General features: G+C 48.9%; 1 protein-coding gene across 23 annotated transcripts in view; it reads left to right on the top strand.

Moving 5' to 3' along the window:
• The window catches only part of Cap (Cbl-associated protein), a 74,659-nt gene that overhangs the window by 59,235 nt on the left and 3,572 nt on the right, over positions 1-11,852 (top strand). For 18 of the 23 annotated variants that reach the window (XM_071783749.1, XM_071783740.1, XM_071783747.1 and 15 more), the window contains 7 exons: positions 34-93; positions 9,504-9,708; positions 10,558-10,816; positions 10,935-11,049; positions 11,152-11,274; positions 11,404-11,558; positions 11,731-11,810. In XM_071783749.1, the coding sequence (XP_071639850.1) occupies positions 34-93; positions 9,504-9,708; positions 10,558-10,816; positions 10,935-11,049; positions 11,152-11,274; positions 11,404-11,558; positions 11,731-11,810 (997 nt within the window). Of the gene's footprint in view, positions 1-33; positions 94-2,657; positions 3,152-4,418; positions 7,180-8,479; positions 8,666-9,503; positions 9,709-10,557; positions 10,817-10,934; positions 11,050-11,151; positions 11,275-11,403; positions 11,559-11,730; positions 11,811-11,852 lie in introns of those variants that run through there. The other 5 variants (XM_071783742.1, XM_071783751.1, XM_071783760.1 and 2 more) reach the window with 4 other exon arrangements.

Genomic DNA, 11,852 nt, shown 5'->3' with positions numbered 1-11,852 from the left:
TTATTATTTTAATTTTTTTCCGCTCGTCCATAGAATACTCGAATGCACCCCCGCCGCCGCCAAAATCCCAGCACTACAGGGACGATCGCCAAGGTAATGCCGATTACTAAGCTCATCATTATTATGTATATATTATTTTTTCTTGTGTGTTAATGTGTGCGTCTGTTCATGTGTGCGTTCACGCGCGTGTCACGGTTCGCCCTGCCGGGTGTCTCGTAACATCTGGCACTCTGGTTTCCATGAAAACTAAACGTATTATTAACCAAACGGACGGTTTTTTATCTGGAGATAATTTTGTTTGAAAGTCATGCTGCTAACAATACAAATAATTATAACGAATCGCTTCTATGTTCCTCTTAGATTCAACTCTCACACTTCTAATCCTAAACTTAGCGAAGGCGGAAGATAAAAGAGGAAATACCTAAATCTCCTCGAAATGCATATATCTCGCGATTTAAGGCCCTCCAGGATCGATCTAGTGCCATTAAAGTTCGCGCACGTAGCCGATGCGGGCACTTGCTAAACGCGCGGTCGTGATGATGCATCGTGGTGCATGTGACTCGGGATGCATGAGCGACGCGTGCTCGGGAAAGAGAGAGATTGTGCAACGAACGTTTGCACGGGCGATCGAGCATAAGCGCAATAACCGCGCGGTCGGTCGGGAAGCACGCCGGTGCTCATCCGGCTGGTATCATTACGCGGCTTCGTTGTATCCGCATGCTCGCATAATACTGGGGGGTCCAGTTCGAGCAAATGAGCGCAGGCAGCCCGCATCAATGAGCGCAAACGGCATGGCATCACGCTCGTTAAAGCAAGCTGTTCATTCACGATTCACGTTCGTTCGCGCTTATTCGCTCGATCTGGAGTCACGGTCCGGCTCGAGTCATAAGTCACCGACGCGAGACGCGCCGAAAATAATATACACTTTCGCATATGGAGAAATCACCGCGGCGAGTCGCTCGCCGTGGCAGCCCCGATTAGAAATTTGATATTAACTCGCATCGTGCTCGCTTGTGCTTTCCTGTGGATGCGCGAGATCGAAAAGCAGCACGTGAAACGTCAATGTTGAATGCGTCACTGCATGACGTTAGAGATATCTGTATATTTTATCATTTTTCAGAAAGATTGAACGTAAAATTAAACCGCTTAGTTAATTAAAATATTTTTGCAGTTTTTTTATGTGTAAAATATCCAGAATGGTTTTAATCACGATAGCTGTTATGATGGCTGGAAAGTGAAACGACGAATTAATTAATTGCGTGTGTTATATAGATAAGAAGATAACAGTCTGACGGAAGTACATATTTAAAAATATATTGCGTTCTATATTGCATAAAAGGGGGGAAACGGGTAATCGGGAAATACGACGGATCCAGGATAAAAGTGATGGCAATGTTCGACGTAGACAAAAGAGACACCTGCATTTGTGGTCCATTACGTGATCGACCGATTATATATGTTCGGCCTGCCGATCAATTCGTGTAATCGACGTGTTATCGCCAGCCCGGAAATCACTCTCGACGGTATAATTGCGCGTATCGAGATATCAGAGAGACAGATCCTAAATCATTTCATCAGTTTTACGATGTCAAGGGCACATTCGCGGCTCCGCTAAACAGTGGTCGCGCATACTAATTGTCTAACGGAAAGATAACAGTGAACGGACTGACGTTCAATTTACACGCGAATGCCACGAAGCACAATGCATGTGCGACGCGCAAAGATACGTAATTCATTTAAATGTGTTATTTCGAGTAAAAGTAGAATTTTTTAAAATAATAAACGGCTTAATTTTCTCATTTGTGATGTTACATCGATCAGAAAAGTTATCTAAAAGTCGTTCGTTTGACCGTTACGAAACGCGACTTGCGATCTCGAGACAGGAAAAGCGCAAAAGTCTCGGCAAATTCAATATTAATGACTTTGATCGTATCGCCTAACGTTAGATCATGCCGCATACGCGCTATTACGTGCCGCTAAAATTGGCACAATTTTACAAGTGGCGGTCACGATTATTTTCGACGATGATCACAGCGGCGATCTCGAAGCAGTCGCGATGTCCAGTCCACATACTTTGTTTAATGTCGCGCCATAAATTCGGACCGCCGCGCATAATTGTCATTGTCGTTACGTAACGCAATTAGCATAGTTAATCGCAAGCTCGCGTGATCGGCTCGCGTCTTCGGCATTGCGACGAAATCCTCGTTAGATCGTCGAGTCGTTGTTATTCCAAATATTTGCTGCAGACGTGGACGCTCGTGTCGATCGTCCCCTCTTATCTAATCTCTCCAATGATTAATGTACGTGTGCGTTCCCCTGCTCTTCGGCAGTTTCATCGGCGACGATACCAGGTGATGGAGTCCGTAGTACGCCGTTCTCCGAACCCACGGAGAAGTGATACGAGCGCGAAGATTAATACCATCGGCGTCGTGAATAATTGCCGCGCGCTCTGGAAAGTGATTAGCGCGCAAAACAACACTGTTATTACAGTCCGCGATGCGCTCATATCGCACGCGAGGAACGTCGTACAACAACGCCGCTTTTGTCAGCGGCCTTGAACGCCTTTTAGTACGACGACTCGTATTTATTTTTGCGGATAACGACTCGAAGAAATGACGTTTACTTATCGAGTTCTCCTACAAACGTTACGCGACTGCGTTTGGCAGGAATAATTCAAGATTTTATTTCCGCACGGAGAAACGTCGTCTCTGCGTGAGAATTAATCGTTGGGCTCTGGCGTCCGAAAATATTTCGAGGAGCCTTGGTTTCGGTCCGGATCGTTGGAAACTTACGCGAGCGCACTCCGCTCGAAGACGTTCCCCGCGGTTCCTGCTTGGTGAACCGTTCTTCAAGGAGTAGGGAGCCGCGATAACCGGTGCCAACGTCGCGGCGCCTTCCTCAGACGCGTTTCGCGTGCGTCGCGCGACGCAGGTATACCGATAACAGGTGTCGACGAGGCACGTCGTTACGCGAGTGCAAGACGATTCGACCGATCTTAACGAGAGTTCCTTCCTCAAGGCACACTGCTCGATAAGTCAATCTCGCGGAGTTATCGGTGCGCGATTGATCATCGACAGTTTAATCGGCAGTTCGTGCGGGCCCGTTTAACGGAAGTTTTCGCGCCGAGGTGAATTCCGTGTGAATTGATTAAGTACGTATTATGTGTACTTCGTGCAAGGTCATTTAATATTACCGGGTTTCGTTCGTTTTATCACGGCGAAAACAAGAGCGGACTTTGAACGACACGTTTATCAGGCCTGTTGGAAACTCGAAATTCGCACGCGGCCGCGAGTTTCGGTGACCGGATGAAATGCGAGAATACTCGGTTCAAAATTAAAGTCGTATTTAATTACCCGCAGAGAGTCGAGTCCGATAAGAGCGATCTCGAAACTTTTAAAGGATAGTTAAGCGGAACGGCCGCGGCGAGGTAGAAATAAGTCGCGACACTTTGTCAGTGAAATCGTTCTCATTGAAAGAAAGGACCGACACGGCACCTTCTTCCTCGTGAATGCGTTGATCCACATTGCGCCGGAGACTCATTTGAATAGAATAGCCATGAGAGTGCAAGTAGCACCTTTCTCAGGGAAAGATTTTACTCCCGCTCGTCGGTACAACAAACAGATGCGCTTCATTAAGACACTTAAGACTTTACGAGGGGGGGGGGAGGAGGAGGGGTCAATTTTAATAAGAAGACGCTTCTCCTCATAGCCTGTGAATGTTCTCGCTCTTCTAACACGGTTTTCCTTAAACGGCGTATTCTTCGGGACATTTTTTCGTGTAGCGCCACGACAGCGCGCGAAAGTTTCACAGAAACCCACGTTCATTCTCGTTAATTACACATTACTAGGTCTGTGGTTTAATGAGTCAACGTCATTACGTCGCTCGGAATAACGCCACGTTTCACGGGACATGATGAGTAACATTAGACTTTCATTGAAAGTTTGTTCTTGCTTATCTTGAATGGGAGAGAAACGATAGCGACGGTTATATCAGAATTATCGCAAACGAAATTACATCTATGTATCGACGTGATTGCAACGTCGATATCTAAATTACACATATTAGATATAATATTACAATACTTCCGTTATAGATCGTAGAGCTAGACTCTCATAAAATTTTTTCGCACCAATAATGTAACTTCTCTTTAAGTTTTGTGATTTTTGAAGATCAATGACTTATATAATATATCTTGTATAATAAGAAAACATTTTGATATAAACTTACAGTCAATTTTGTACGAAATGTATATTAAAATGTATATTAAAATTAAATTAAAATTAAAATAGTAAAATTCATATAATTAATACAATCACAGGATAAAAGCAACATTAATCGTACTTTCATTTTATTGTACGATATTGAAAATATCTCGGATACGAATACGAGCATTGGCACACCGGGGAAACGTGACGCGATCGTTTCAACCTTGATAGGTAGCCGACGTTGCAGCTCGCGTTGCACATCCGTTCGCGGACGAGTCACCGTTACGACGACGCGGCTCTTAATGCCGAAACTGACGTAGAAGCGCGGTCGGACATGACATCGGCCACGTTGAATAGAGGATCGCGAGTCGCGAGTCATCGTCCCGGTGACAACAACAAATCGAGTTTCTTCACTCGCAGTTGCGCGTCGTCGCCAAGAGCCGGTTGCCCAACGCGGGGGAGTCGCGCTTTCCATTCCCGTTAGTAACCGCGCGATTAATTTCACGAGGATCACGATCGTCGATCAGAGATTTTGAGCAATATCCGGCGCGGCGAGGGATCGTCCTCGATCTTTATCTGACGGGGATTAATATGCAGCTCGATCTGACCACGATTTCCGCTCGGTAACGAGGCGTAAAGTTGATTTGAGGAAGACAACGGGATCGGGGGATGAGATACAGAGTCTGATGAACGTGTCGCGCGGATACCGAGGGCTTTAATTATCTCCTGAGAATACCCGCGACGAATCGGACTTGACATTCGCGCGTCGTCATCGTTCTCACGATGAGGAACACGGTGAACGAAGCGGGAACTCGGACGATCTTGCCGCGCGTCGCGGACTTGGAGCGCAGTGCAGAATGGACCAGCCTGGCGAACGACATCGACGATCTGGTGAAACTCCGTCATCCGGACAGGCTGGCGGTGGTCCGACGCGACAAACGAGACGCGCGGATCGAGAGGCACGCCTATCAGCGGGTATCCATGCCGGAAATGCAACGGGCGTGCACGGTGCATTTTGAGGATGATCGCGACACGCCCTCGCGAAGGGATTATCCCGAACCGGTCAACTCCCGGTGGAGCTGGAAGCCGCGAACGGATTTCGAGAGGGAGTACTTTTACAAAGATTACAAGGACTATTACTGCGGTGATCCGGGAAAATGTCTCGAGCCCGTCTCGCACGAGTCAGCCCCGAGGGATCGGGGCTGCCTGCAGGAGACGCGACGTTCCACCGGAAGTCCCGCCGCGCGATATCCCGAGGGACTCGAGAAGGAGCACTTCAGCGACAGCAGGGAACGGCTGCACGAAATCTTCGAGCACAACCGGTATCTCCGGCGACAGTTCTTCGCCGATATGCCGGGGAACGCGCGGCAGAATTGCGACGGAGGTCTCGCCGGGAACGTCGGGAGAAACAGCCAAGAGGCGCCGAAGCGCTGCACCGGGTTCGGCAGCACCGAGACGCTCACCAGCCAGAGCAATCAATCATCCGTGAGCAGTATAAACGAGCGGAAGTCGCGGGCACAGACGACACGCACTCCGGAGGAGGAGGAGGAAGAGATGGACACGTTAACCGAGTTTGCCAGGAGGAACTTGTCTCGAGTCATCAATCGCAGGAACGGCGGTCGCGCTCGAAGAGACGGCAGGGTGCTCGTCAACATCTTACCCGGAAGCGAGATAAGACGAGCCGACGTGAGGAACGTACCGGCCGTTAAGCTCGATGAGGCGAGTAATGAACGGAGCGAGGGTTCGTCGATCGTCGAGAAGGCCGGATTTCGGGACGCGACGACCGAGAGAGGGATGCGCGACAAATCGTGTCAATGCCGCATCGAGGAGAACGCGATTAGTCCCGATGCGTGGCGCCGAGAGAGGAATCTTCCGGAGTACATCTTCGGCGACGCCTCGAAGATCGATTTCGAGACCCGAAAAAAAGGCTGGGATTCGCCGGACGGAAGCGGACACCGCGACAACACGGACGACGCGAAAAATCGACCGACGCGGAAGGATAAGTTCGAAGGGGATCAATTCTCTCAAAACAAGGCTCGTTCTCAGATGATTCGTAGTTATCACGGACGATCAGACTCTATTTCGGCGAACATTGGCGAGACGAGCGTGTCGAGGAGCAACGACGGGACTTGCTGGGACCTTTGCAGGTCTTTGCCGAACCTGACGGTCCTGAAGCGGAACCTCGACGCTCCGCTTTACGTTGCCCGAGCGGTCAATGTTCCCGAGGGACTCGAATCGCTCGGATCGTCGGATCGTCACGAGCTCGAGCCTCGTGTCGTAAGATCGAGTCGCGTCGAGCAACGCCGGGAACAACAATCGGGACGGTGCGAAGAGATTGTAGATCGGACACGCTCGATCAACCGCGGACAATCGACATCCAAATCGACGACGGACGTACCGGTCTCGCCCAATCGTTTGAACTCACGGCGAGAGGTCAAGGCGGTGAGGATTCCTCCTCCCTTGGACCTGAGCACGGTAAACGAGCGATGCGAATGTATGGAGGCGAACGAGAGGAAGTATCTGAACGATTATAGCGTCGACGTGGCGATTTTGCACAGTAACGAGGATCACGTGAAAGATCTGCTGACCGTCGCCGAGAACGGACGAGCCGTTAACGTCGTCCGAGATAATATGTCGAGGATCACGGATGAAAATCCGGGAAACGACGAGCCGCGCGGAAAAGACCCCGGCAGAAGACGACGGAAATCGTCCGGACTTCAGTACAAATCCTTCGGCGATCTCTCGTTGTCCGACGAGCTGCTGTCGCCCCAGCTTGTCAACAATTGCAAGAGCTCCACGGGCGATCTACGGGGAGCAGATCCTGCTTCGATCGGGACGCTTCCGATTGACCCTGATGCCCGCCGCCGTGACCGAGCCACCAGCAGCCCTTTGTTCGATCAAATGAATCCGATTGGCGGTCTTCACACCGGCGGAAGCGCGCTTCCGTCTACGGTCTACGGACCGATTCCGTACAGTCAGTAAACATGCGCATAATTTTCCTGAAATAATGCTCTTCCTGCCGCGCGTAAATAGCCGCGCGCCCCGTTAGGATCGCCACGGCATATCCAGCTGGCGCTGGCTGGTGTCGCTGGCGCGATAATTGAGGAGAAGAAAAATAGAAATAGGTAGAATCAAGGTACCAATTAGGTAGAGTAGCGGGACCCTTTCGAAATGTTGTTTTAAGTCAGAAAACTTTTAACATGATTAAATTACAGCAGAATCGACTCGATAAAGAAGTCGCGCAGATATGTTAAATCAATTCGTGCTATATGAAAAATCGTTTAATAGAATTAAAAAAATGTTAATGTTTGCATTTTATCTTAAAAACAATTAACCCCGACACAAATAACAAATTGTCATAATGGCGAAAAGCTCCCCACAATCCGCGAAAGACTTTAAAAATGCGTCGAGAGTAGAACGGTAAAATAGAATTAAATTACACGGAGGAGAGAATCAGATAAAGAATAATAAGGTACCGTAAAAAAAAAATAATAATAATCGTGGCACAGGATACGCGCGAGAAAGAGAAAGAATCGATCGCGTGAGAATCTCGTTCAATGAAAGCGGTGAAAGGTGTTGCGGCGTTCTGAGAGAGAGAAAGAGAGAGAAAGACTGAAATTCAGTCTCTCGTTTCGGCATTTGTGATGAGTTTAACGTTACACGCTAACAAATTGGGTTACACCAGTAACGACGGCACGAAACAAAGTGGTCGGGAGGATCCAGCGAGGTTTCACTAGAGAAGAACGAAAGTTTCCGAGAGATCCAATCTGAGATTTTTTTTTTAAATTTTTATTCCGTCGTGTCTGATTTATCTTCTTACCTTCACACGGTGACTCGTGACATTTTTCTCTCGTGACACATCGCGATATGATTTTCCGGTTATCCGGGATGAAAAATAAATGCCTCGCGCGCGACTAAAACCCCGAAAGGCTACGTTGCGTGTCAACGGGTTCGCTCTCTCGCGATGCATCTCGCGTCGACCTGTGTCACCGCGGCTGCGCTTTATCGCGCGAATTGACCGGTTGCAAGCTGCATAGCTGCATTCCGCCTTATCAGTCGCACGGTCTCGCTGCAGCCCGACGCACGCGAGCACGCATTGTGCCGGGCGCGTACGCGCGTGCTCTGCTGTTGCCGCTGCATCGCGATAAACTATCGTCATTATCCCGCGCAGCGCACGAAAGCAGGTGCGTGCACCGCGCTTTTGTGCTCGCGTCTAAAATACGGAGCTTCCTAGTTTTTTAAACGTGCTCTTAAGGGATCAGCTTGGAGAAAGAAAGAGTAACAGAGAGAAAAAGACTCATAACGCGAATCGATATACGGTCGTTGGTTGTTACGTGTTTTTGCATAGATAAATAATAATCGGCTGTAAGTGCGCAAAGCCACTGACATAGAAGAACATCCAACGAGAGACCTCTACATGTTCATGGATAACAACAGCCGTTATAATTTCGCACATATCGGTGTAATAGACTTGCTTTGCTGTATTTTACATTTATCCGTGCCGATTATCACGTGCGCGTAATCAAATGTAATCGAGCATTACATGAACTGATGTTCATACACCGTATCTAGATTTTTGCCTCGCGCCGCGCGCCGGTCGACGACCGCGGTCTTAAGTATCGTTTCTCTCCGCGAAGAAGCCATATGTTCTAGCCAGCGGAATGAGATAAACAAGCGACGGCCTCGATGTGGGTTAAACCGGCGCCTTTCATATATGATTCAATTCTTCTCCGTGATATTATCTGGCTGGATATGATCGTCGCACGCCCCAATAACCGTCGGACTTGAACGTCGTCAAACGCTAAAGACGCCGGAGTACTGAAATCCCATTTTCCACGAATGTGATCTCGACAATTTGATTTTATTCTCAATATGTACGATCGTATTTGATACTTCGGCCAGGCTGCCGCGCGAACAGCTCCGAATTGTGAATCTGCGATCGACGTCGAACGTTCGCCATCATTTTTAATAAACGACAGGGTCCACTGGAGCGGTTGACGACGACGATTGACTCGATGAAATAGCACGCGTTTTCAAACCGCGCCCTCCAATAAAACGCTGCTCCCATCAATCGAATAATTTAAATCGAAATTAACAACACTCTCTCGCGTCGCATCTTGTCGCGCGTGACACGGACAGGTCAAGATCAAATCGAACCGGAATAAAATTTGCGCAAAATACATAAACGTATCGAGAGAAAAATAGGATACCGAAAAAATTCTGACGGTCGGAACGCCACGCGTCCGTTTGCGTTCCGTTTGCGGATCGGTGACGATAAACGCGTCTCGCTTGATGCAGAATCGCCGAGGCGTTATGTGGAGGGTGAGGTGACGATTCACTATCGCTCGCCGGTGCGTACAGAGGCGAAGGAGCCGCTGAGCGAGGAGGAGCTCGCACGTCGCAGCGCGGAGAACATGCGGCGCGTCTACCAGGAGGAGCGCCGTCGCAAGTATCTCCAGGAGTTGCACGACATCGACTCCCGCAGGCACACGGATAACTTTATGTAAGTACAAGGTGTCTCTCTCTCTCTCTCTCTCTCTCTCTCTCTCTCTCTTTTCCCCTTTTCCTCTTTAAATCCTTTTAAATCGGGAGGTGACCGAATGGGATCGAATCGAAGTTTGATCGCTTTGTCCTTTCAAACCTCGGGAATTACCTTCGTTAATGAAGAAACGAGAGTCCTTCGCTTTAACGATGTCCTGTCGCAAGGATCGCGTATCCTTCTCGCGATGTCTTTCCGCGCTTTTCCGTGTTCTCCAAACGCAAGAGTGATATTTTCAAAGATGACGTTAATAACGGGACGGCGAAAGGCATGTGCATTTTCAGCTTGTCACATTCGTCGTCGGCTCGTAAACACTTCCTGCTATTCAAACGGCCGTTGCGTAACGCCTCGCGAGCTGTTTTGACGCGGGCGTCACAATGAAAGTGTAGGCGAACGCGCGCAGGTAGAAAAACCGAGAGAGAGAGGTTTCATTGACGCTCGGGGAAGGATGTCAGGTAGTCCTAGATTTTCTCAAGCGAAATAGAAAGTTCTTGAGTTGAAAGTCGATCGAAAAGATATTTCGATCTTAATTAAGATTACTCCGTCGTAATCTTCAATTAAGATCGTCGATTATCTGACTCTAAAATATATTGGCCGGATCTATCACAAATCCTCGAGAAAGAACGGAGAGAATATCGAAAAGAATAAATTTACATTCTCTTCCGTGGCGCATTTCGCAACCGCAAACGTTCGATAATCATCACAATGCCGAGGAGAGTTAGCGTTTGCTCGGAGCAAACAGAAAGACAATCCTGGTTCGCCGCGCTCGAGAGAAACCGTTCCATCTCTCCGACAACACTCCAACAATTTCAGACCATCGCAGAAGTCGCCCATACCCCTGAATCGCTACGACGATTTCGTGGACGATCTGAGCCAGCGGAGTCGATCCCAAGATCAAACACCGGAGCCGCGGCTGGTGGCGAGAGCGCTCTACAATTTCGTCGGACAGTCGTCCCGGGAATTGACCTTCCGGCGCGGCGACCTCATATTCGTTCGACGACAGGTGGACAAGAATTGGTACGAGGGGGAGTACAACGCGATGATCGGACTGTTCCCCTCGAACTACGTTGAGGTAATCGCCGTAGTCGAGTCTAAGATTTTTAACGCGTCGACGCGAAAAGCGAGAGTTGGATACTCGCTGACAAAATTGCGCTTTTATCAAGCTCTAAAAAAAACTTTACTCGATACAGATTCTGCCGTACGACGGTACGATGCGAACGACACCAAAGAAGGCCCACGAGGGACAGGCACGGGCCAAGTTCAACTTTATCGCCCAGACCAATCTCGAGTTGTCCTTGGCGAAAGGTAAGAGACCGCCGCGCGCCGCGGCCGTTGCGAGCAGAATTTCGTAAACTTCGAGGCAAAACATGTAAATTACTTTTCGGTATGTCTGTGACTTGTCCGCAGGCGAATTGGTGGTCTTGACGAGGAGGGTCGACGAAAATTGGTACGAGGGACGTATAGGAAACAGAAAGGGGATCTTCCCGATTTCTTACGTTGAAGTCCTCACCGAACCCGGACATCGATCAGGTAATTTGAGCCGGGGAAGCCGGATTGGAAGAAAATAGAAAACCTGACTCAAGAGCGATGTCGAAATCATCGCGAGTCAAACTTCTCGTCGAATTGACGAAATTCATACGGAGTTTGCATTTATTTCAGAGACACCGATTCAGAACAAACCGGTCGCGTCTCCGGCGGCGCACAGTCTCTTAGCGAACGGCTCGTCCGGAGGGAAAATGAGTATGGGACCCCATCATTACGTGCCGTCCATCCCGGTCAATATCAACACAACCCAGCCCCATTATAATTCACTGGTAACTATCTCGTGTCGTGGCATAATTACTTCGCGGCGTGATTGAATCTTCCCCGTAACGTTTCATTACACCGTCGGGTAATGGCCATTTTCGTTGAAAGAGACAGTTTTAATAAAGCGAAAACGTTTTACAAAGTACACGCCAAAGTAACAGCCCTTTTCGTATTTTACAGCCACGTATGGGGGGGAGCAAGCTGCACGTGTCGCAACTCAGCGAAACCCTGCACATCGACACGCACTCGGAGCCGATTCCGTGAGTCCTGCAAATGCGTTTGAACGAAAACTTACACACTAA

This window comes from Temnothorax longispinosus, chromosome 7 (genome assembly GCF_030848805.1).
Source record: "Temnothorax longispinosus isolate EJ_2023e chromosome 7, Tlon_JGU_v1, whole genome shotgun sequence".
Taxonomy (NCBI): domain Eukaryota; kingdom Metazoa; phylum Arthropoda; class Insecta; order Hymenoptera; family Formicidae; genus Temnothorax; species Temnothorax longispinosus.
Note: the sequence above shows the minus strand (reverse complement) of the source record. Positions and strands in the feature narration are given on the sequence as shown.